General features: G+C 36.5%; 1 protein-coding gene across 1 annotated transcript; it reads right to left on the reverse strand.

Annotated features, from left to right (window-relative positions):
* Nucleotides 1-27,044, reverse strand: LOC126975827 (uncharacterized). Its single transcript, XM_050823858.1, has 15 exons — nucleotides 26,592-27,044; nucleotides 26,179-26,279; nucleotides 24,385-24,514; nucleotides 23,615-23,695; nucleotides 21,528-21,698; nucleotides 20,883-21,008; nucleotides 20,378-20,524; nucleotides 19,187-19,507; nucleotides 17,198-17,352; nucleotides 12,889-13,313; nucleotides 10,610-10,727; nucleotides 8,269-8,416; nucleotides 6,349-6,462; nucleotides 5,518-5,680; nucleotides 1-3,934 (listed from the first exon to the last, which is right to left on the reverse strand). Exons 1-15 carry the CDS (start codon nucleotides 26,673-26,675, stop codon nucleotides 3,432-3,434), a joined length of 2,787 nt encoding a protein of 928 aa, XP_050679815.1. The 5' UTR covers nucleotides 26,676-27,044; the 3' UTR covers nucleotides 1-3,431.
* Nucleotides 27,045-27,284: the final 240 nt, after the last annotated feature.

Raw genomic sequence — 27,284 nt, forward strand, 5'->3', positions numbered from 1 at the left:
TAAAGTAATAAATTGATTTATTTCTTTCAAATCTAATATTTCACTCAAATATTGTAAGTAGGAACCCTAACTTGTGAAAAAACCTCCTTTTCGTAGGTGAGAGGATCGTGGTTAAATTTATTTGTTTGTAGTTTATATAAAAGTGTTTGTAGACAATACGATCCTTCGTAAAACAATCTCTTCAATTATCAAGAGTATTACAAATAAAATATGTATTTTAAAGGAACAAATACATGAGTTATTCTAACATAATTATTAACAGTTCTAAAATTTTATCCACTACATATCTATATTAAACGGTCACGATTGTGAGATATAAAATTGATATTGTTTGATTTTAAAGTAATTGAAAAGAAATAGGTACACTTCAAAATATAGACCATATTATACATAATATTTCACTTCATGATGTTTGATATTAATTAATGTATTACATTTAAAAATACCCACAAAAATGATTAAAGGCTGTTCCCAATATTCAGTCTATTTCTTACTTGAGATAAAAATCGTAACTATAGTTGACTTTTCTTAAATAAACTTATCGGCGGTAACTCACCTTATCCGTACACGCTGTGTGTCAATGTGACGACGTATAGCTTACCAGCGATAGAAGTATGTATGGAAATTGCAATTCAGGCGTCCCAATATAAGGCAATAAGCATGACTTATCGGGTATATTGGGACAGCTTCAGATTATTGACAGCTAATTGACCGACATTAGACGGTAGTTATTTATCTCTATCTGTAGATAGTATATATGGAACGGCCGTTAGCAATTGTAATATATAACATCGAATTGGGTTTAACCAATTTGTGTTCATTAATTAGTTTGTGATGCGCCTAAACTACTTTTAGTACAAATTAAAATAACACAAACGATTACAATAGTTTACTTCATAAATTCATTGAGTATACAAAGATGTTTATTTAAGTAGTTTACTAGGAAAATATAAATTGTTATATATACTTTTAATTACATTAATAATTATTATGCACAGACCAATATACAATTAAATAATTAATCTTATCCAATATACTAACCCCCTTATTCATAATAGTCTGCTAACTTAAAGCATTGCTAATTATCACTCTGTCTTCTTCTATTGACCTAAGTCAGAATGAGAAAAAACACTCCTTAGCGGCTGTTTTAAGTTACCGGACCATTATGAATAAGGGGGTATATCTTAAACATCTTTTGTTCTAGTATTACAGTCAATTTATACCGAACATATAATAATGTTTATAGATATCTACATATCACAGACTAAAACAGAATGTTGGTAATAACAATAATATTTTATATTATTTTATTTGTGTGCCTTACCTATACTATACAGTAAGTACACACGCACCCGTAAAGTGGGTCACAATATTAGAAAAACCATAGCGGCCGAAACTTCAACAAATATTTATTCTGGATTTAATGAAATTGTACAATTAATAAATGTTATGTGAATTATATTTAGTTTAGTTTTTAATAGTGACAATCATTATTGCACCCATTTTGTTTTCGTTATTAGACAATAAAGTGTATTATTGAATTAGTTTTTATCAAGGCTTTGTAATGCACATACAACAGTATCTAGCCACGTGCAATAAAACGTAACAATAAAATTTACCAGTGGGAGGCTCCTTTGCACAGGATGCCGGTTAAATTATGGGTACCACAACGGCGCTTATTTCTGCGGTGAGGCAGTAATGTGTAAACATTACTGTTTCGGTCTGAAGGGCGCTGTAGCTAGTGAATTACTGGGCAAATGAGAATATCGTGACGAGCGCAATTGTAGTGCCGCTCAGAATTTTTTAGTTTTTCAAGAATCCTGAGCGGAACTGCATTGTAATGGGCAGGGCGTATCAATTACCATCAGATGATCGTCCTGATCGTCTCGTCCCTTATTTTCATTAAAAAAAAGCATGGTATGTACTTCCTTGCGAGATGATTGAAGGTCTTTATAGCATGGATACCTTTAAAAAAGATATACCCACGTTAAGAACCGGCAAAACCTCGACCATTCCTCTGTTGAAGCAAGATAGTATGGTCTGCCGGTGATCACTTAACATCACTTGAACCGTATACTTGTTTATCGTCCTCTTCATTAAAAATAATGACTTAAAACAGCGTCCTGCTTGCATCACAATATTGGCACGGCAACATAACCCGCTGAGATCTATTGCTCTCATCCCAATCAAAAAATAGTCATAAAAAACATGATAGTTGAACCTAGTACATATATTACACTAGATGGCGCCCTAAAGAATAATTGACGTTTCGAAATTTTATTCTTATAACATCGAAATGTCAATGATATCCAAGTCAACACATCGATATCTAAACATCGATGTTTTCCAGCTTAATATCGATATTATATTTATTCGTCGTCGATGAATATCGATCATCCCTAGTACATACATTCAGTCAAAAAGTATCGGAGATGGATGATTCGTTAAAGGTTCAATTTTTTTTTTTATTTTGTAAATTGAAACTTACTGACTGTTTTCGCGTTTACACAAGGCTATCATTGTGAACGAATTTTTGACCGAAGACTCAATTAATACCATCGAAAAACCCCTTTATTCACCAGATATGGCTCCGGTCGACTAAATTCTTTTTTCTAAACTCAATTTGTCATTATTCGGTAGAAAAAATAAAGGAGCTTTTAAAAAAAAATTTTTTTGGGGATTAGGTTATTCGTTGGCGTAGTTAATGGTTTCTGTAGAAGCAATTCTTTTGAAGGCGATTATAAAATAAATTCGAATTAATAAGTAACATTTTGTTTATTATTGATCTTTCCCCGGAATTTTTTAGACAGAGTAGCGTTCATATTCACGGATACTGGTCGCCATTGAACTTAAAGTGGAATCAAAATATTTTTTGTTGTCCTAAAAGTTATGATCGATGCAGGATTGGTATTTCGAAAGTAAATTCCTCTGAAGCTATTAACCCAACGGGTGTACCATTTAACAGTCCAATGTCGTATCAAAGATACATCACGGTATTTTAGTGTGACTCTTCCGTCTAAGCTCCATTTCCGTACATATATACATACAACAACTGATTTCTAAGATTACAATACGGATATTCAAATATAGTACGAATATTTTACTAAAAAAATGTCTTATAATGTGGTACTGTGTATACATTGAGGTACATTAAACAACTAGACTCCCCAATCGCTTATTAAAAGCCTTAAAAAAATGTCCGAGCGGCGTGGTATATATAACGTATTTATAGATGATATTAACACATTCATTCAAATTAACACCTTATTCCCAGGCAGTAATGTTCAAAGTCTATTGCGTAAAACTCTGTCTAATATACGCGTAGACAGAGTTTTGCTTCAGATACTTTTGAGAGTGTGAGTCTAGCTGTCAATGTGTGTACACGATAATTCTAATTTTGTCGCGTTTTAGATATGTAATAACCTGTAATCTCAAACGGCAGATATATTGTAGAAGGCCAACTTATCAAAGAAGCCGTTCTCCACGCAGTCGGCGTCTCTCTCCCGACTCACCTCCAGACTCTTGATGTCGCTGATGGTGACCAGGTTGGACACGCTATAGCTCGGCTTCTCGATCTGCGAGAAGACCGGCATCTTGCCGTCCGTGTTGTCCCGGAACACGATCCGCTCGGAGTCACTCCTCAACCGCTTGTCCTTCGCGTCCGGTTTCTCCGGCTCGGGGTACACCTCTTTGAATTTATACTTGAATATTTCTCCGTCGAACTCCTTGAATTCTCCGCTGGTGTTCTGCACGGTGACATTCGGAGGCTTCTTGCTCCTTTTGGCGGGCTTCTGTTTAGTTCTGTCTTCGAGTTCCTTTTCCTGCTTGATCTGCGGCGGCTTGTGTTTCTCGTGTACGACGCGCACGTGTCGCCGCATGTCGTACGCCACGCGGAAACACTTATCGCAGTGCGGACACTTGAATGGCTTTGTGCCTGCAAAATGATCAGTTTGAATTGAATTATACGGAAATTGATACTATACAAATGATTTAAGTTTTCTTATAAAATCTGGCACGTGATTACACCACGTCCGGCGAGATGGCGAGACAACACGTCCTGAGGATGCCTCGTGTAGAGGCGAAACACGTGTCGAATTGTTTTAAAAACAAATATTGGCGGAATTAACACTAAAAAAAAATTTAAATCATTTGTATAATTATGGATTTCCGCAAAGTAACGCCTAATTCAATAAATTTTCGGAAATTGATACTGCCAAATTTCAATTCATATAATACATATATAAATAACACTTTATTGTAATACATTTGTTTATTGGAGAGGCAAGTGCTCAAGGCCAAAAGCCAGACCAAAAAGTTCAAAGCGTGTCTATCACGATATAAATGATTATTTAAATGCTAAGAAAGCTTGGGTTTTAATTGTTCTACAGACCAAGGATCTTTTACTTTTAGTAAAAATATTTGTAGAGGTATTTTGTGAGCATCCATTTTGTTATTTCGTGGAGTTCTCGGTAGAGTTCGTCGTTAATGTGCTATTTCTTTTGATTTTATTTCATGTCTTGATACAATGCACACATAATAACCCCCGTCCTTGTCACAGGTTGTCACATTTTTATAACCCCCCCCCCCTCCTGATGTGACGTCACACATTTTTTAAATTTATGTATGTATTTAAAAATAATCGAGAGAAAACAGCTATTTTAATTTTTTACTTATTTTTATTAAATAATAATCTAATAAAATTAACATAAAGTCCAACATTTCATAAAACCGAAAAAACAAACGACTAGTTAGAAAATAATAAACGATTAATTATATTAATTAAAGATAAAAAACTTAATTATCGAGTGTCCATGGACTTTGGATCCACTCTTTTATATCAGCTATTACTGGTAAATCAAGCACTTCATTTTCGTTCTAAATTTGAACGTAACATCCTTAGTGTCGACATCATTCTCTTCCATCCATAAAGCATCGCCATCATTCATTAAACAGAGAATTTCTCGAGCACGTCAAACCGCAATTCTTTGAGGATGTATTTTCGCTATAAATAACATTTCTTGTTTTTTATGCGATTGTTTGTGTTGATTAGCGGCTTTATATGAGGAAAAATATAAACCACATACGCTACTCGATCTTTTAAATATGTATGACTCGTTTTAGTATTTTAAATTTTAACATGTGACGTCACAAAAGTATTGACCCCCCCATGCCCCTTGTCACACGATGTCACACTTCGGTGATACCCTCCCTCCCCATTAACGTGTGACGTACTTTATGGATGGCCCCTTTCCGATGGTGTAAAAAAATATAAATAACAATGGTAAATGTTCGGAATATTTAAGACAATCAAAAGGCGTTTCATAGAGAATTCATACATGTTATTTGTTGTTTCACTCGAAAATAGTTTGAGAACAGTCATCGCAACTAATGACGCATTCTTAGGCCAATTTCACGAGACCCAGCTATCTTGAGAAGATATACCAGGCGGAGTATATTAGTACACCATGGGCGCGACTGTTTCCAGGCAACAGTTGAAGGACATTAGTATATGGTCACCTGTATGTATCCGCATATGCACCAGCCGGTAGGACGAGGCTCGGAAGCTCTTATCGCACAGCCCGCACGGGTAGTTCTTCTCGCCCGTGTGTATCCGCCGGTGCAGGTTGAGCGAGTAGCGCCGCGCGAACTCTTTGTCACAGAACTCACACTTGAACTCTTTCTAAAATAAACATATCAACATTAACAAGTATTTATATACAAATTAAGTTTGTAACCAAAATTAATGAACGATGCGAGACTCGAAGCCGCGCCTCTCGGGTTCCGCCCGAGCGCTCTTACGTGCACGGTTTATATTTTTTTGTTGGAGGGTGGTGCAATATCTTGGAGGTCACACAAGTAGCAAACTGTCTCGGCAGCGTAGGAGGCACTGTGGCTACAACAACTGCATTTAGAACTTGGACAGGAAGAGAGCAAACCACTCGTCATATTTAGTGATAATCAAAGCGCTTAATAGCACCTGTCGGTCCGAAACCTGTACTGTCCAATAACGATTGTTACTTACCAGGTCAAGACACATTGACATTCGCTATCATTTTCTCAAAGATCATGTAAATAATTAAGAGATTGAGTTTAGTTATGTTAAGGGTAATTAAATGAATGCTGATAATTTAACTAAGGGCACTACTGCTGATACACACTTGTATTGTGTAATATTTAATGTAATTGTTTTTTATAAATAATGTTTAATTAAATACCACAACCACGCAATATTATATTTAATATGCCTTCAAATTTGTAAAATTAATCCCAGAAGTGAGAAATATCGCGTTAAAATAACAAAATGTTTAGATATTGTCATGTTTATGAGATGTGGGTAGAGATACTTACTGTGGTGGAGTGTTTGGACGCGATGTGGTACTTGAGATCGGAGGACTGCCTGAAGTGTTGCCCGCACACCGTGCATACACATGGCTTAACCCCTTCGTGGGCACGAACGTGGATCTGTCGAAGAAGCGCAGATTAACCCTACGTGTTCCGGGCACTTTTGAACTTGAATAATTAATTGCGCCGACAGCAACCCTTGACCTGGTTCGACCTTGAAGTGCGAGATCGCTTGTATGTGATATAAAATGTAACTATGCTGTATTGGTACAAAATAAATATATATTACTAAATAAATAAAATTATAAAAGAATAGTACATTACCGCACGAGCGAAGCGAGTGCAGGATGACCTACGTGCGCACGAGTATCGTATACAAATTTTCCTATTAAGTTGCGCAAAGTTCGACCACTATAATTATTTTCAAACATTCCCGCACGCTCTTGTCAACGTGTGGAAAAAAGGTACTTTGCAAACGCTAAATGCATGCGCAAAATCGAACTTTGCGCACGATAATAGGACAATATATTCTATCATAATTTTTGAAATAAAGTAAATACTTATATTTAATTTCAGCATATTCCAAAATAAATAAACAATTAAAAACAGACAAAAGAAGTGACGTATCAAAGTCCTTAATTAGCAGTTTTTGGACTGGAATGGACGCTATTTCAAGTCGAATTTATATCAACAAGTACTACGATTTATTTACGGTTTGTATGGATGATGCAGCTACTGAACTCAATAACGTTTGTTTTGTATTAATTTACATTTACTTTTTTGACTTACTTGTGTAAGGCATTATTTGACGTTTGAGTACGTTTGTTGCATCACTTTACATATTATATAGTAATTGAAATGATTTGTAAAACGATGAAAATGTAAAACATGAATTAAAAGACTGGCAATGATTTTCTTGCTACTTCTTCTCATTAACTCAACCCTTTACGACGTAGCAGTAGATTCAAAAAGATTTTTTTTTGAGATTACCTTAAGCTTTGTGAGAGAATTGAAATATGGCGACATTCTATTATCATTAAAAGTTATAGTGGCATTTGCCAACATAATAAAAATTATAATAGTAAAAATCATGCATACAACACTAGCAAAAAAAAACAATATGCATTAACCGCCATACCCAAAGCTTGAACGCCTTAAAAATCGAACAATCTATTTAAATACCTTCCATTCATCAATCGAGCGATTCGCACGCAATCGAATCGATTAATCGCTTTATTACATCAACCATCCGCCAGGCGGAGCCACGGGTCTATAAAATTGTAAACTATCGCGATATGAATTAAAACAGATGGCGAACCAATTAGGAAAGCCAATAGTGCGAGTATCGAGCGAAAAATCCCTTTACATCCCGCGTTTCACAAATTTAAGACAGTGTTATGGTGTAAAATTGAGTGTTTAAGGATCACGTAATGTGGTTTTAGGTTACTAACGAACGCTTTGCCTCGATAAGCGTACAGTTATTCGGATAAACAAATATGAAAGCTCTTATCATTAAGTTTACATTGGCAAATTCTTGTAACGACATTATATTGCACTAATTAGTGATATCAACAGATATATATTATTCATTTCAGTGACATGAATAAAATGATTTGATTAACGGTCAATATTCAGTCTATCTCTTACTTGAGATAAAAATCGTAACTAACTTTGACTTTTCTGACCCAATAAACCTATCGACGGTAACTCACATTATCCGTACACGCTGTCTGTCAATGGGACGACGTATAGCTTACCAGCGATAGAAGTTTCTATGTAAATTGCAATTCCGCGTCCCAATATAAGGCGATAAGAATAACTTATCAGGTATATTGGGACAGCTAGTTACTGACAATAGAAGGTAGTAATTTATCTTTATTTGTAGATAGTATATTGGGTACGGCCGTAAGTAGAATGAGCAGTAACCTTCAGCGCGGTGACGGTGTAGAAGCGTTTCCCGCAGTGCTCACACTCTTGCTGTCTCTCGCGGTGTTTGTGCATGTGGTACATGAGACTGTTGCGGTGCCGGAAGACCAGCCCGCATTCGGCACACTCAAATTTCTTCTCTGTTTTCCTGTCATCAATCAATATGACATTATAAGACTAAGAGGGAGAACCTTTTTGCTCTTAATAGCGACTTTCATTATTATAACACTAGAAATAGGGGATTGCTTGTAACTTATTCTAGTAGGCTTCTTAAGATACATAATAGCTTTAAGGGTAAATGTATACACTTTTATAATAAATTCCCAGCCACGGTTCAGGCATTATCTATAAGTAAATTTAAATGTTTTATTAAAAAATGGCTCCGTCGTAAATCCTACTACTCCACAGCTGGATATCTAAGTGATCCAGCTTAGGACTAGATTACGATTATTTTATAGCAATAGCAATGACAATACAAAATTGTGTATTGATTATAAAGAGCGCAAAAAAAAAGAATGCTGGGAGAGTTTATTGAGCCGCTTCTTCTCACTCAGAGCGCCATTTGTTTCCGAAGCGGTAGTAGTGTCTAGTATATTAGAAATTACATCTAAAAGAATTCAAAATAAAATCATTTTTGAGAAAATAAATTTTTGCCCTTTATGCCTTTTTTATTATGTTAGCTATTCTAACGAGCAGTGTAATCGTACTTCCTCTCGAGTATCACTCATGTTTTAAACTACACTACACGCGAGGATACTTAAATTATTATAAAGAACGACAAACACAATTAGAAATGAGGTTTCATGTACGCAATAAATTGCGCTATTTCAGGTCAGTCAGAATATGAAGTCACTTACCAAAGAGATTAGTGGCTTCTTTCTGTATTTCAGGTCTTTTGCGATTGCAACAGTATTTTTTTTTCCGAGTCATGGATGTATAGGTATATCTATTTATGTATGTTTAAGTATGTATATCGTATTAAATATATCGTTGTCTTGCAGTCCATAGCACAGGCTATGCCTGATTGGGGCAAGATAATTTGTATAAAAGTGTGTCAATAATATTATTATATTATATTTATAACAACATTGTGAATGCAATTCTCTTCATTATAATACGTGATAGATTTAGATTCTCAATATCAACCGACAAGTGAAATTTGACTTTGTGTATCGAGCTGTAAGGTACAATTTTGTTTACGCTCGTTTTTCATTGTTTTTAACGACTTTTTAATACATAGGGATGTTATTGTATCCTGGATACTGTAACTGCCTGTATACTGAACCGTTAGAGAACGTTGATAACTATTCTTGCAAATAAAAAAAACTAAATTATCTATCTACCGGAAAAAAATGAATGCATAAATTTAACCCTATGTTGATCGTAGACGAACAAATCAAGCAAAATTCTTTAGGAACTGAGCAAATTCGTATTGGTAATAATCACCGTTAATATATTACAAAGCTATAGATATACAGTCTTATTCATAATGACTTATCGGAGGTTTAAAACATCGCTAATAGACGCTTATGAAAAAATGGTTTTTATAATCGCATATAAGAGCTAAAACCCTCATTATCCTTTCGATAACGCCGTCTTATAGTAGCTAGGACCCTTCTTTAAACCTATTTTAAGCCCTATTATAAAAACATGGCCGACATCGATCAGCTTTCTCGTTTTTCGATGTCAGTCAGTTCGTAGCTGTTATTCTACGCTACGGCTCGCTACTCAAAATTAGATTTTCGAAGTTTGAACTTATTTTAACATCGGCATTGAGAAGCCATTGATATTGACAAGATACCATACACAGTTTCACGTTAAATCAGTTAAAGCACGTTTTTTCGAACAAAATGGCAACATTGCGTACTGCTATACTCATTCACTCAAATACAACATTCACAACAAAACACAATACCAACAAATATGTATTACAAACTATGGTAAAAATAATATAACATTTGCAGGAGCACAGCTGCATACAACAAGCTTCCGAAAACTGTTAGAGAAGCGACTTCGCTCAACATCTTCAAAAAAAGGCTGCTATATCATTTACAAAGCAATGAATAAAAACATCTTATCATAATAACAATAAACTATATCTTGTAACTTGGACCACCGCCTTAAAAACCGGAACGTAGCAATGAGCAAATTCGCCTCTCACTCACTGATTTATGTTCTCATGTAAGTGACGACAGTCTTAATGAGAAATTAAAGTTCTTTAAACGATTTTGATTAAGGAATTTTATCGAACGTTCCACAGGCTATAACACTTTTTAAGTAATACAGGTTAATACCTTCGATAATCGTTGTATTATGAATAATGCGGACACAATTTACTAACTTAGCTTTTTGTTTCGTATCGCTAGCTTGGCTTGGATCTCTCGCCTCATCGGATTTCTTCTCTTTGGCCTTTTCGGGCTCGTCATTTTGTAGCTCCAATATCCTTTGTAGTACGTCATCTATCGACACATAAAAATATTAAAGAAAAATTGTATTCACAATTATTTTACTTGCAATCACCTTCGCACGACACGCCACAAGTTAGGATATCATCCCCACCATCTGGATGTGTGGCGGTCCTCCACAGTGCGGTTTTCAAGGAGCTTTCTTCCACGTACTACAAAGCTGTGGAATGAGCTTCCTTGTGCGGTGTTTTCGGGACGATACGACATGGGTACCTTCAAAAACCTTCCACCTTCCTTAAAGGCCGGCAACGCTCTTGTGATTCCTCTGGTGTTGCAAGAGAATGTGGGCGGCGGTGATCACTTAGCACCAGGTGACCCGTACGTTCGTTTGTCCTCCTTTTCCATAAACATATTCCATAAATATCTTGTAACCTGTGTTTGTAGAGCGATTCTGTGAAACATACCGCTAAGTATGAAACAGTCAGTTGCAATACTGACAGTTTGAAACACAATAAATTATTGTTAATAAAATTTGAGATACACCCAAGATTTGAATAGGAGGACTGCTCAAACCTGTGAAATCTCCTATATTTTTTGATATTTCTGTTAATTCTATATTAAAATGAGAGCCCTCTACATTGAAGGATTTGAAAATGGAATCAGTTCTAAGATAATTTAAAAGATAAGACAAATTAACGGACATATCGCGCCTAGTTCAGTTATTTCCATAGAATGAGATATGTTTATTTTTCATGAATATACGGGACGAGCAGGACGTTCATCTGATGGTAATTGATACGCCCTGCCCATTACAATGCAGTGCCGCTCAGGATTCTTGAAAAGCCCAAAATTCTGAGCGGCACTACAATTGCGCTCGCCACCTTGAGACATAAGATGTTAATTCTCATTTGCCCAGTAATTTCACTAGGTACGGCACCCTTCAGGCCGAAACACAGTAAAGTTTACACATTACTGCTTCACAGCAGTAATAGGCGCCGTTGTGGTACCCATAATCTAGCCGGCATCCTGTGCAGAGGAGCCTCCCACTGGTAAAACAATGTGTCGAATGTATATCGAACATTTATTTATTTACTGACACACCAACAGCATAACATACAAAACATTACAATAATCATGGTCTTATACATAATCTGGTGTGAATGCCAGTTACTGCAACATCACTCACATTGGAAGACATTAAATTAAGTACAATATAAAGTTGGACCTACAATTATGACAATAGATTTGAAGAAAATTATTAAAATAACTTTTCTTTTTGAAAATTATTCAAATGTCGTGGCAACCGAGCGCTGCCACGTAATTATATATTCGTCTGTCATTGATGAAGGTTACAATTGGTTTTTTTTTTTGGGATTTTATGACCTGGTAACTAAGACCTGTAAGTCACGTCTTTTTTTATTATCTAAATATGTATACTTTTCATTTCACAGTTCACTTATCACTTCACCTTATTTTATATTGTTAGAATTGTATTCTTAATATATTTATATAGTGGTTTATAACTTCTTTTGTCTTTTAATAACTGATCAAGTGGAGGCGGGCGGGATGAAGAATCACATAAAGTTACAATTGGTTAAATTTATACAAACAAAGAGAACATTAATGTAAGGCTGTAGATGTCAAGTTGCGTATCTAAACTATTAAAACTGAATTATATAATAATCTAAATTACTTATGTTCTTCTTCTTTATTTTTCCTTTTCAAATTCGCATGTATCTTGATTTTGTAATTTTTGTTTTATTTTATATTATTGTGTTCTTGGTGTCACGAAAGTAAAGGCTGTGCATGTTGTGACACCTTAATTTGTTCTACATTCAACTCATATATTGTCAGTATTCAATATATGTTTGTTTAAGTTGTCCTATAAATAAATAATCTATTTTGTAACGGTACGGACATACATTGTTATGGGGCGATGTAGAAGATAAACATCTTTTGCTTTTGTTTGTGCTATTCGCGCCATTTATCTTTTGAAAAACTTACTTTATTTAAAATATCATTAGGAATAATTTTCATTGCCTTAAAAGGGGACTGATACAGTAAACCACAAATCATACTATCATAATTGAAAATTTTCGATGCCTCTTCTGATTTCTGATAAATTATGAAGTCTAAATGACATACATTATTATAAAAAATTATTAAAAGAGCACAGATATAGACAGAGAAAGTAGAACAATGATTTATTTATTACCTCTAGTGACCATCACTTGGCAGCCCTTCATCCGGGGCGGGGACGGAGGCGGGGACTGGCGCGGTGACGTCACTTGCAGTTGTTGTGAGTGCGGTTGAGACGAATGGAGCTGCGAAGACTGCGTGTGAGAGTGAGACGGTTGTATATGTGTCGTGCTTGAAGAGATGTGTTCATGGACGTGTGAGTGGGACGGATGCGCGTTTTCGGGTTGAGTGTGAGTGTGTTCAATGTTGTGAGGTTGCGTGTTGGAATGTGAGGTCTGTATGGTGAGGGACTGCGAGTGCGGATGTATATGAGAGGGAGCGGGTTGTAGAGAGTGGTCGGGCTGCAGTGAAGGCGGGGCACACACATCGCAGTAGCCACCACCGCCGCACGCACACATCGACATAGCACCGCTCGGACTTTCCGCACCAGTGCGGCTGTACCTAGGTTCAGTAACAATAACACAATCAATGAGTGGTAGTAATTAGAAGCATAGATAAGGCCGGGGACGTACCACTCTCCCGGCCAACCACCTATGTGAAATTGTGTAAATAAATAGTTCTGGAGAATCAATCCCTGGATTTTCGCAACAAGATGGATACCGGTGCTGTCGCGGGGATTTTGTAGGCGGCTTTTGATTTGGGGCAAACGGAACAGGAGGCTCATATTAGCCCTTTTACGGTAGACCCTTCTTTGAGATTGTCGGACCCTTGTTAGATCCGGATCACTGTGACGACCACGCTTCGTTTTTAAGTAAGGTCTGCAGATCAGAATGAGATGTGGACTTTTTTTTACAACCTACCTACGGAAGCAGATTTTATTTTCGCCGGATGATCTAGATGTCGCTTTTAGTATCCAATGATAGCAAGTTTGAAGCTTGGTTCGATTGCTCCTGCAAAACGGGCTCGGAACGAAAAAGGGTGTAAACACCAGCGAAAATTGCTATTCCTCAGGCGAAGTCGAAACACGTTGGCAGATGCCCATGATGAAAAAGAGAATGCTGATCTCGCATGTTTTTGTATGTTCTGCTCACAGATCTCGAACTTCGTCATCGCGTGATGAGTCGGGAGATAATATTTCGGAATAGCGCCGTCATTAAGGCGCTTTTCTCCTTGGATATTTATAAATCGAGCGGGTCCGATGGCACATGTGCTTCAGAACTGACACCGGCCCTTACCCATTTAGCGGCCCTTCTCATTCATCAAGCGTAATCCCTGATTTATGGCAGACAGCTTAATTGCACTCTATTCCTTAAAACGGCGTACGCTCGGATTCGACCAACTACGAATGATAATGTATGGTTCCCGCCAAGGTAGCCCTGCTAGACGTGATCATCTTAGATTTAACTCACAGATAGGCGGAAGGAATTGAGTCGAAGACTATTCGCACATGCAGATCATTGTTTGGGCATAGGGAAAGCTTTCGTGCCTGCTCTTAAATTTGTAACAACTTTACTAGTGAATGTTTCTGGCAAATAAAGAACTTTGACTTTTGACCTGGTGTGGATTGCTGGTGTCCCGCAAATCTACTTTATATCCCTTAGTTACGCTGTTTCTTCTGAATATCTATTATATGATGCGAATCAGCGGCCTTTCTATACAGACGACAGCACGCTTCTGACAGTGGCCGTGCCAAATATCTCGGATTAGCGTCAAAGAGAACCGCAATAAACTTATGTCTGAAATCTAGACTGAGCTATGCATAGCTGGACTGGGATATGCTTAAGTTTGCCCAGTTTAGCCCTGAGAAGACACCGGTTTTGTGCGTTCCTAGATACCACAGCATGTATTGGTATACTTGGCGTTTTTATATCGAGCGACGTTATCACTTGAAAGGGGCGAAGAGTTACTCCAGTTGACAAAAAATCATGAATTAATCCTAATGATGGGCGATTTTAATGCCAAAGTAGGCCGAGGTGAAGTTCCAGGCGTTGCCGGAAAATTTGGACTAGGGGCAAGAAACGAAAGAGGTGACACTCTTATTCAATTTTATCAAGAAAATGACTTTGTCATAATGAATACTTGCTTCCAGCTACCACCACGAAGACTTTATACATGGACATCACCACAGCACACCCCACAAAATATAGTGCGGAATCAAATAGACTATATAATGATCAATAATCGCTTTCGTAATTGTATTAAAAGGACTAAAACATATCCTGGAGCTGACATTAGATCTGACCACAATCCAGTATATCCAATCACCACAATATCATGTACCCTAAAAAGAGTAAAGAAACCTGCACAAAACACAAAAATAGATGTCGGGAAACTTACAGACCTTAACACCAAAAATAATGTGTCGAATGGAATAAATGGGTGGGCAGTGGATATGAAATCTGGGACACACACAATAGAAGAGACATGGAGCACACTAAAAAATAAATTATTGGACATAAACAAATTCTTATTAAAAAGAGACTGGACTCCTAAGCAGAGTTGGATGACCGAGAAAATAAATAACCTTATGGAGAAAAGGAGACTCTACAAAAACTCTGATGAAACCAAGTACATGGAGATCGATAAGAGAATTCGGCGCGAAGTCCGCTATGCGCGCGATGCTTGGTATCGAAGGAAGTGCGAGATTGTGGAGGATCTTTATGCTAAGCATGATGCATTTAATCTACATAGGGAAATAAAATCTTTTATTGGCTATAAAAAGACTACACACTAACTCATAGACGAACACAATATCCCAATTTTGGATATAACAAAGAAAAAATTCCTATGGGAACAGTACATCTCGTCAATGTTCGCTGATGATTCACGAAGTTTAGCTGTAACCTTTGATTTGAGTGATGGGTATTCTATCCTAAAAGACGAAGTCACAAAGGCTTTAAGAAAAGCTAAAACTGGAAAATCAGCGGGCCCAGATGATGTTCACATACGAGGTACTTAAACTTATTAAGGACGAAAATATTGATGTCCTCGTAAACTTTTTGAACTCCGTTTATGACTCTGGCCACTTACCCAAAGACTGGTTAACGTCATCTTTCATTACGCTCCCTAAGAAAGCCAATGCGAAAAAGTGCGAACAATATCGAACAATTAGCCTGATGAGTCAAGTATTAAAACTATTTCTAAATATCATTCACGAACGCATAAGAACTAAATGTGACGAACAACTCGCAGATAACCAGTTCGACTTTAGATCAGGAGTCGGCACAAGAGAGGCTCTATTTGCAGTACAGGTTTTGGTGCAAAAATGCTTAGATATGCAGCAGGATGTTTTTCTTTGCTTCATCGATTACGAAAAAGCTTTCGATAGAGTTTTGCATGACCCCCTAATTGCAATATTCAAAATATCGGGTTGGATGGCAAAGACATACGAATCATCCGGAATCTGTACTGGAATCAACGAGCTACTGTTCGGGTTGATAATGATGAGACCGCAGAAGTTGATATTAAAAGGAGTGTCAGACAGGGCTGTATCTTATCACCTACGCTATTTAATTTGTACTCGGAAACCATAATAGCAGAAGCAGTAGAGGACTTAGATTGTGGAGTCAAAATAAATGGCCAGAACATAAATAATATTAGATATGTGGATGATACAGTCCTCATAGCATCATCTGCTAATGATCTTCAGAAACTTGTCACCCGAGTAAATGAGTGCAGCGAAAGAGCTGGTCTTAGGATGAACACCTCAAAGACGAAACTCATGGTCATATCTAAGAAAGAAATTGATGACTTTGACATTACAGTAGCAAAACAAATATCTAGGTACGTGGTTAAATGACAACTGGAATAGCGACCAAGAAATTAAGACCAGAATTGAAGTGGCTCGAAGCACCTTTAGTAAAATGAAAAAAGTACTGTGCGACCGTGGTCTTAAGATTTCCTTGCGCACTCGTTTACTGCACTGTTACATCTGGCCCATACTTCTATACGGATGCGAGGCGTGGACTATATAGCGTGGACCTCAGAAAACGTATAGAATCTTTTGAAATGTGGGCATATAGACGTATGTTGGCCATAAGTTGGACCCACAAGGTCACAAAGTTCTGTGCCGCGTTAATCAAAAACGCGAACTCATGCAAACTATCAAGATGAGGAAAGTCGCATATTTGGGGCACGTGCTTAGGCACGAGAGGTACAAACTCCTACAACTCATCTTGATGGAAAAAGTTGCCGGAAGAAGCGGCGTAGGTCGCAGAAAAAAGTCTTGGCTGCGCAACATCCGAGAGTGGACTGGCATAGCGAGTGCGGCAGAACTATTTCGCCTCGCGAAGGACAAACAATTAAAACTACAAAGCTGACCGCCAACCTTCGCTAGTCGGAGAGGCACGCGAAGAAAAAGAAGAATGCTGGCATGGGTCACTCACCAGTGGCGCACGTGATGTTGGTGCACGTGGCCGTTCTCCACGGTGATGTGCGGCAGCTGTACTCCCTCGTAGTCGGCTGCAGGCTCCTCCTCCACCGCTACATGGATGCCCTCCATCAGGTCCTCGGGATCGCTGAACTCCGCCATGTCCTCCAGCTGTAACGTGCGCACGTCCCGATACATCTGACTTTTGATATTATAATTAATAACACACACACACACACCCACACACACACACACACACTCACGCTCAATCACGCGCACGCAGACGCACTGAAACGCACACGCGCACGCACACACACCCACACACACAGACACACACATACACAACACTTGTAAATTAACATCTTAACAACTTAATGGATATTTGCGAAACAAAACTAAATATACAACCTTTATTAACAAATCGTTGTTCCCCAAAAATCTTCACAATACTTTAAAAACTATATTTTTATATTTATGCAATATACTCTTTTGCAAAAAAAACGGACTCTGGTAAATAACCTGCTTCACTGGCATCTTCAGATTATTTTATAATTCTAAGTAGCTTTTATCATCATAATACCTTAAATAAATAAGCAAGAAGTAGTTTCTGCCAATTTCGTCATTACACTTCGATGGAAACAATGAAAAATGATCCCAGAGTCTAAACACGTAGTTGCATATCTGTTCGGTCCATAAAAAAAAATATAAACCCGCAAAAGTTTAATATCTAGTGTGGCCCCCTCTTGCTAAAATGTCAGCTTGTATTCGTCCGGGCATGCTATTGATGCTATTCTTTAGAAACAATTGTTTCTTGTTGAATACGCTCACACTGCGCAAAAATAACATTCCTAAGCTCCCTGATGTTTTGCGAAGCGGGCTGTACCGATCTTACTCTTTGATTAAGTTCATCCCAAATGTGCTCTTTGGGATTGAGATCAGGACTTCAAGCTGGCCAATGCAAACGACAAATCCCTACCTCTTCAATATACGCTTCAAACAAACGGTGAGCGCGAGGTGTATCGTCCATAAAAATCAAATTTTCTCCAAGAACCGTTCATGCGAGTTGTACGTAAGGAATTAGGACTTATGAAATGTACCGTTGTGCATTCAAAGCAGTTTTCTATGAAGACTTACTCCGTACACTGAAATACATTTTTCTGCGTACGGTACTCCGCACTAGTTAGTAGTAGTCATGTTATTCTGCGAAACGCTCCCCTTACCTTCGAAATACTCGCTGACGTCGGTCCTCACCATTCAGTGATATTCTGGATTTATTAGAGAATAATACGCTACCCCAGTCCTCTTGAGTGGACGTCGCCAAATTTCGACCGAAGGTCGACATAAGAAGATTTTCGATTTCTCAATGCCTGGTTCACCAAGAAGCGGTCATCTCAAGCTTCTGTGCATGGATTTCTTCCAGATCTAGGCTTTCTACTTACGGAACCAGTCTCTTGGTATCGTTGCCAAGTCCTCTGGACAGTCGAATACCTCATATTTAGCCACAGTACCGCTATAATTTTACCCGCTGTTATCATTCTATCAACCATTTAAGAGACCGCTAAATAATGGTATCAAGACCTTAAAAATATCAAGGAAATAGGACAATCCGACATTAATCATCTAAAAATTATTTAGAATTAATAAGAACTATCAACTATACACAATTAACTGCAATTTTTGTTAAAGTCCGAGTTATCTTAAATTTGAATTTGGAAAAAAGTTTTTTATGCACCACAACACTTCATAAATGTGCCAGTATTATTCTCAAATGATTAAATCTCTTTTGGTATTGTATTTTCTAAAGGGACGAAAAAAATTAAATCGTGTTTCTTTTGCAATTGAGTTTAGTTTGATTAGATCTTTGTTATCGATAAACAATTGTATTATGTATTGAATTTCAAGCATCTATTGACATTATGAAGAAAAAGGGGCATGATACGCGTGGAAGACGTCATAGGTAAAAGCTAGTACACTATATACTTGTAACTACGATATGATACTTTACCTTGGGATTAGAATGTACTTCTTTGATATGCATCTCACACTGTTTCTGTTTTCTAAATGACTTGTTGCACTTTACACAGCAATATAACTCAAGCTTATCCAATGTGTCATCCATGTCGGGTGGGACCTCCTTATCCAAGGCCATTGAATACTGAACCTTATTACTATTGTATAAGGTTTTATCACTCGACGAATATAATATATGTTTGTGCATATTGTCCATGGATGGATACATTGCCTTTGGCACTGTGTTCTCTAGAGACAGCTCTACGATAGAATCGGGTAATGTTTGTACATTATCAACTATACACGAATTTGTCATCTGCGAACAAGTATATTTATGATCATTTTTTATATTTAAACGAACAATTTATCCAAATGTTTTAAGTTTTCTTTAGTGTTAATTCCGCCAATATTTATCTTTAAACAATTCGACACGTGTTTCGCCTCTACACGTGGCATCCTCAGGACTTGACTCGCTAAACTCTGGCACGAGACGCTGCCTCGTGACAAATATTAGTGGAATTAACACTAAAGAAAACTCAAAGCATTTGGATAATTATGGGTTTCCGTAAAGTAACGCCTACTTCAATAAATGTTCTACGAAAAAATTATTTACATATAAATTTTATCTCAAAATCAACTCAAAAGTCTTGGAAAAAAGGTCTAGCGAGGGCTCGTTTTTATTATATGAGGGTCATTAGTTTCGTAGTACGTAGGAAATGTTTTTTTTTATGGAATAGGAGGACAAACGAGCGTACGGGTCACCTGGTGTTAAGTGATCACCGCCGCCCACATTCTCTTGCAACACCAGAGGAATCACAAGAGCGTTGCCGGCCTTTAAGGAAGGTGTACGCGCTTTTTTTGAAGGTACCCATGTCGTATCGACCCGGAAAAACCGCACAAGGAAGCTCATTCCACAGCTTTGTAGTACGTGGAAGAAAGCTCCTTGAAAACCGCACTGTGGATGATATCCTAACTTGTGGCGTGTTGTGCGAAGGTGGATTTCGGCGGCAGGGATCAGGCAGGAATTCCTCAAAACTTTTTCTTATAGGGTTTTAATTTATTTTTGTTACTTCCAATCTTATTGCTTCACGCTAGAGCACATATTACAACGGCCACTATTAACCACCTAAACTACACTGACAGTATACCAAAGTGACGAGAGCCAATCAGGTAAATGAAACCATACCTTATCCATAGCTATGTCGGGTACAATGGGATTTTCAATGATTATGGAGGCCTGTGGCTCGTAGTGTTGCTTCAGATGCTGGTAGAACTTAAGTTGTTCTTCGCCATAGAACTCACCACACACTTGGCATATCAATATTGGTCGCATCTGAAAACATTTAATTGTAACATAATATATAAATCTTCTTTGTTTCACAAGCCCTATTCAAAACTTTTGATGCATCATTACTTTGAACTGAAAATCAATAGGCAGTCAGATTTTTAAGCCAAACTTGTCTTAAATGTAGGTAATTTTCATGATTATACATGTCTTAGTTTCTTAAAGTATCTGAGCGCATCACATTGGGGTAACGGTTTCAGTATTCAATTTCAATTTGGTGTCAAAAAGTTCTTTCAGGCAACACCAGCCAAGAAATGAAAGGTCTTCTCGAAGGCCAAAGAAAAGGCTTATAACTGAAGATATGAGAAATTTGACATTAAAAATACAACATTTCATTTATGAGTACCTCATGAGTGACATGTGAAGGTTCTGTCATTTGTTCTGAAGTTGTGTGTCTTCGTAAAGAGTCAACAAAGCTGTCCGGTAAGATCTCTTCTTGTTGCTCATCACTACAATGTATGACAATTATATCCTGAAACAGAGATAAACATTAAACATTATTACTGGGAAACATTGAAAAAATTATCATTAATATAACGTACTGAATCTATTTCATGAAAAAGGTATAGCGAATTGACAAATGTCTTTGTCTTTATGTCTTAATGTCTACCAGTGGAAGGCTCCTTTGCACAGGATGCCTATTTCTGCCGTGAAGCAGTAATGTGTAAGCATTACTGAGTTTCGGTCTGAAGGGCACCGTAGCTAGTGAAATTACTGGGCAAATGTAACTTAAGATCTTATGTCTCAAGGTGACGAGCGTAGTTGTAGTGACGCTAAGAATTTTTTGGGTCTTTCAAGAATCCTGAGCGGTCCACTGTATTGTAATGGGCAGGGCGTATCAATTACCATCAGCTTAACGTCCGTCTCGTCTCGTCCCTTATTTAAAAAAAAAAGTTGGAGTACTTTTAACAAAGTATTCCAATTAAAATTTATAAGAATTATTTAAGTAGAGGTAAAAATGATGGTACACATGAAAGATAAGCCAATTTACATTCTGATTGTGAGCTTGTTGGGTCGGGGTGCTACTCCCAGCGGTTCTCTTCAGCTTCTTGGAGATGCGCTTCTTGTGCGGCAGGCTCTTCTTATTCGACTGTTTGTTGAGAGCTGATGTGGTCATCACCAACACTTCACTGTCCTCCTCTGTCAATATTGTTCCATTTTCCTGTAAGTATACAACAGTGTGTTATACCTTTTGCCGCATTTTGTGTTCCATAGCCCTGATATGGCTCCCCTTACTGTTTGATTGTTCGCCTGTTGTAAGATTGTGGGATTAAGAGTCAGAAAAATCTTGTTATAATTCAAATTCGCATTATTTCTAAAAATTCTTTTATTCAGTAGTAAATTTAGGCGTAATGCTAAATCTAATATATACTTGACTATAGCCACCCAGATGGGAAGAAGCCACAAAAAATATACTTGTGGAGAGGTATAAGGTACTTTGGAGCAAATTCTAAGAACAAGCCCGATTCAATCCCAGCTGGCACATGATTGGACGAACTAATTGACAGCCGGAAGACGTCCACTGCTGGATAAAGGCCTCCCACACAGATTTCCACGACGATCGTTCCTGTGCTGCCCTCATCCAACGTATTCCGGCGATGTTGACCAGATCGTCGGTCCATCTTGTGAGGGGCCTACCAACACTGCGTCTTCCGGTACATGGTCGCCATTTGAGGACTTTACTGCCACAACGGCCATCTGTCCGTCGAACGTCGGGCTATCGGTGACTTTGGTTCTCCTACGGATCTCCTCATTTTTGATTCGATCTCGCAAAGAAACTCCGGACATAGCAATCTTCATTGCCCTCTTGAGTAACCATGAGCTTTCTCATAAGACCCATAGCTAACCACCACATCTGCGTCACCGTTTCATCACTGGTAACACACACTGGTTGAAAACCTGCCCATCCCAGTTGGATTCGACGAGTGACCTCTTTCGCGAAATTGTACCTGCCTAACTGGATAACAGAATATTGATACATATAACATTATAAAATTCCATAGGATGTGGGTGTTAATTCATCAAAATTTTTCTTAATTTAGAAGTAAAATAAACTTATATCAGAGCTCACGGTTCTACCTGAAACATACATAACAAAATACCGTACAATAAACGCAATATATTACTCATCAAGAAACAGCCATTTTGTTCAGTATGTAACTTTACCATGTTGCTGTAGAAATAGAGGTATACCAACTAAATCTCTCTCCAACCTACTAAAGGACATATTCATATTATTAATATTCATATTAATTTATTTGCTATTAAATTGGGTGGTACATATTGGACTATAATGAACTAGAGTTATTTCTTAACAAATAGCTGCACAGGCAGTGATGGAAAATACTAATAAATATAGAGTGAAGTAAAGTCTCAGGCACTGTTGCTTTCTCTGCCAAATGATAGGCCCAGCACTACACCTAATCCATAAAATACTAAGAAGTTATTATTTCTGTTATTTAATTTTTTATCTTGCAACATTTCAGGTATCTAACTATTGTGGCAGATGAACAGATGCGTGGACAGATCAACAGACTGCTGAGTCTTAGAAATATGGGGCACTTTGGATGTGGATTTGTAAATGTCATAAGTCTATTCAAACTTATTGTTAAAATTTATTGTTTTGTGCAAATTTATTGTTATACATATTATACATATACATCTTAATATATATAAATTACGTGACACATTGTTTGTCCGCGATGGTCTCCTAAACTAATGAACGGATTTTAATGGGGATTACTTCATGGACTGCAGTTTAGTGTAATTTGAGAGATAGGATACTTTTTATTTCGATTTGGGAAACATGATTATTTTTATTTCCAGTATTTGTTTTGTATGGACATATTTTCTATGAGAGAATGTAGTGACGCACGGTTTGACAGTTCTGCTATGAAACAATTTCACAAACAATTTCAAAAACAATTAAACAAGGAGCAACTTTACGAAATAATTTTTGATGTTCTGAAATATTATTGGCAAAGTCCTATAAAATAGTATTTCTTTTTTGTTATCTACAGAACAAAGTCTGTCGGATCAGCTAGTCATATATAAGGAAACCTTCCCCAGTTAACTCACCAAGTTAGTTTGCCCATTAAACATTCTCATTGGTGTGTCCAGTATGACTGAACCATCCACATCACTCCTTACAGTAGTCATCTGTGAAATTCAAAAATAGTGCCATTGAAATTAAAATAACTTAAAAATATAAATTAACAAAATCATATTTTTATGATTATTTTAAGATTCCAAAAAATTAGATCAATTAGACAAATCACACCCTTGATTTACCGCGCGAGCCATTATGTTGATATATTTTGTTCATATATTGACACTGTTCATATTTGCAGCCAACATATTTTGGAATATTCTCTAGAATAATAGACATTGATATGAGGGGCAGATGGTGGAATGTTTTTATAAAAACAACAAATTATCATGTTCCATAGACCTGTTGCTTATTTATATTAATTTATTTCGAATAAAATTAATAATTTACAATTTAGAATAAATATTTTCGTAGAAAGCGATTGCCGCGCGCGGCTATCTAAAACTAGACAGTTCATTAATGTAGACCAAATTAGCAACAAATTTAAAATTTCTGGCACCTGGAGACTAATATAATAGCCTGCAATACCTTTTCCGAGTATCAAAACAGTCAATTTCATTGTTCATTGTCAAAAACCAACAGTGAGTGCTTCACCTCGCGGCGAATGCTTGCACGCTGGCGTCTACGCGCGCAAGCGTCTATGTTCAATTTCACAGTTCACCTTAAGTCTTCTCATAGCAGAACAAACAAAAGTGTTTAACAGTAATAAGAATATTAACAAAATATCTAATTTACAGACCTTCTGATGTCCCTGATGATGTGAGGTTCTAGTGGGTTGAGCCAAGTGTGCCATAAGAGCAGCCAGTCTTCCATCCAATAGTTCTTCAACCCATGGTCCATCACCAATCTGCTCACCCAGCGACACTTGCCTACACATGGTCAGAATTACAAAATGACCACATTTCAATTAAGACAACAAAATACCTAATCAGACTATATGTTAGATGGATAGTAGTAGATAGTTTAAAAACTATTACTATGATATAGATATGATGATTCTACTAAATTACGTAATAATAAAGACGACCTGTATAGCCAATTGGTTAGCAATCCTACCTACTAAGCTAGAGGTCCCGGGTTCGAATCCCGGTAGGTGCAAATATTTATATGATAAAATGTTTGTTTCCGAGTCATGGGTGTTTAAATGTATTTATGTATGTTTAAATGAATTTATGTATGTTTAAGTAAGTATATTGTATAAAATATATCATTGTCTTGTAACCCATAACACAGGCTATATATGCTTAACTTGGGGCAAGATAATTTGTGTAAAAAGTGTGTCAATATTATATTATTATATCATATTACAGTATTTCAACATTCTCAGTAAACTTGAACATGAAATAAAATCACTAATTGTTTTATGATAAATCCTTTTATCTAATATCAGAGACAAATAGGATTCAACTCTCAGGCAATCTACTCTATATATCTACTTGTAAATACCATTTATATAATTTTGACTATTTGTGATATTATATAAAAAAAAATATTCAAGTCCCCCATCATTCATAAATTTTATTTGTGTAATTAATCCCAGAATCAGAATCAGAGGGTACTTTAAAAAATTACAAATTGATCATAAAAATAATTGAAAATCTGTTGGAGCCCAATGAAGCCCTTTCATACTATATGCCTCGTGACACTGATATGTCAATTAAAAATTTCAACCATCATTCCTTGCACAATGACATTTTTTTATGATTTATTTACAAATGTATAGTTTTCCGACATTTTCTTATACTTGTAGTGTAAGACTGTATTACATACAAAATTTGATAGTTCTAGGTCAACTGAAAATACCCCATTTTCATTCAGTGTGTTGATATATCCATTTTTTTGTAGCATAAACAGAGTTATTTATTTATTTATTGTTAACAAGAATGGCCTATAACCAATTACACTTATTAACACAGAATATAATATTGTTTACAAATAAAATTAAAAATAACATAAAATTCAATTAACAATAAAATTTAAGGAATGTCAAAAGTAATAAGAAAATTTTAAATATACACAGATGTTGATACAACACAAAAATCAAAGTCGTCTCAAGTAATGTTCTTTCAGTTATGTTCGGACGATCATAAAAGGTCATTTTTAAAATTATTATCTATTATACAAATAACTAATTACAATGATATTAAAACATGTGTTACTTAAAACAAGTCTGGAGCGAAAGTAATCAAAAGTAAAAATATTAAATTAGAGACAATCGAAGTTCAGCGTCAGCCTCCATTCACTTGTGCAATATGCAACTCAGCTCTTTCATAAAGATGGGGCCCCGGTAACAACAGTCATACCTTTTTGTTCATGTTAACTCAGAAGTATTCATTTTTTCATAGTTTCAAGAGACTTGAGTAAGTATATGATTTTAAATTCAACTCAATACCTCCATGCCTCCTGAGATAAAGGGTCTTGACAGACAGATGGACGGACGAAGAGAACTACATGATTCTATAATGTATGTTTTTCCCTTCTGAGGTATGGAGCCCTAAAACATGAATGATCTACTTAATAATTAAGGAGTTACCTGCTCAATTGTGCGGAAAAGTTCTGTGGATTCATGACAGTGACCACTCGGCAATCATCTTGTACATTGAGTGACAAGGCATTTGAGTCCACATGTACCGTCTGAAAGTTTTTGACATAATAATAATGTACTAAAGCATTTTTACAATATACTATAAATAGAAGCAATGTGTTTTATTATTGATATAAATATTTTCTAATCAGAGCTAACCAAATAACTTAAAAATCATTGCACTCAGATTATATTACTGAAAGTAATGCCCATATTAGTCACTTAATTGGCAGTAAAAAACCTATTTAATACCACAGCATTGGACTGCTTATTGTTAAATTAAATCTAAGTATGGGGACACTTGCCAGGACAAAGAACAGTATTAGAATAATGTAATATTACTCAATATGAAAATTAATCACCTCATTTGGCTGATGAGAATTTATATAGTGGGTCACTGCTTCCTCAATTTTATCTCCCATTAAATGTGCTTCCACATTCCTCATTTTTGCTTTTGTTGTTGATTAGCTTCTTGTTGTATATGTTACAGGTTTGTTTTTTGGACACATTACGTACTAACTAAGCAAATAATATGAATATTTCTATTGACACCAAAGACCAGTCAGTTAATGCCTAATCCAGATTGATGAATACAGAATCACCATATTTATTTTAGTTGAAATTAGTTAAGTGAAGAGTAGAAATATTTCCTTAAGTTCGTAATACAAATTATTTTGTAACAGCTGTTTCGTTTTGTTTACTTATAAATTTCAGTTTTGCAATCATTATCCACCTTAAAAGTATAATGAATTAATTTGTTAGTTATTTTAAAACCTAATTAAGACTGACTAACATTTTCAATTTAAAAAAATAACCAAAAATATTTTATTTTCATCAGAAATGACAAGTGACAATAGACATGATTTATCAAATGATAAGTCGGTCATTGTCACTGTCACGGATGATTATGGAAGTATGTTAGAATAGATACTTGGAGGCTGGAGCACATACTGGAATGAATCAAAATCGGTTAAAGGTAAATTCTATGCCCCAGTTCAACCAGATATATCAAGACGTCCATAGTTTTTGTCCTGTAAATATGCAGATGGGTGGGA

The sequence above is a fragment of the Leptidea sinapis genome, chromosome 38 (genome assembly GCF_905404315.1).
Source record: "Leptidea sinapis chromosome 38, ilLepSina1.1, whole genome shotgun sequence".
NCBI lineage: Eukaryota > Metazoa > Arthropoda > Insecta > Lepidoptera > Pieridae > Leptidea > Leptidea sinapis.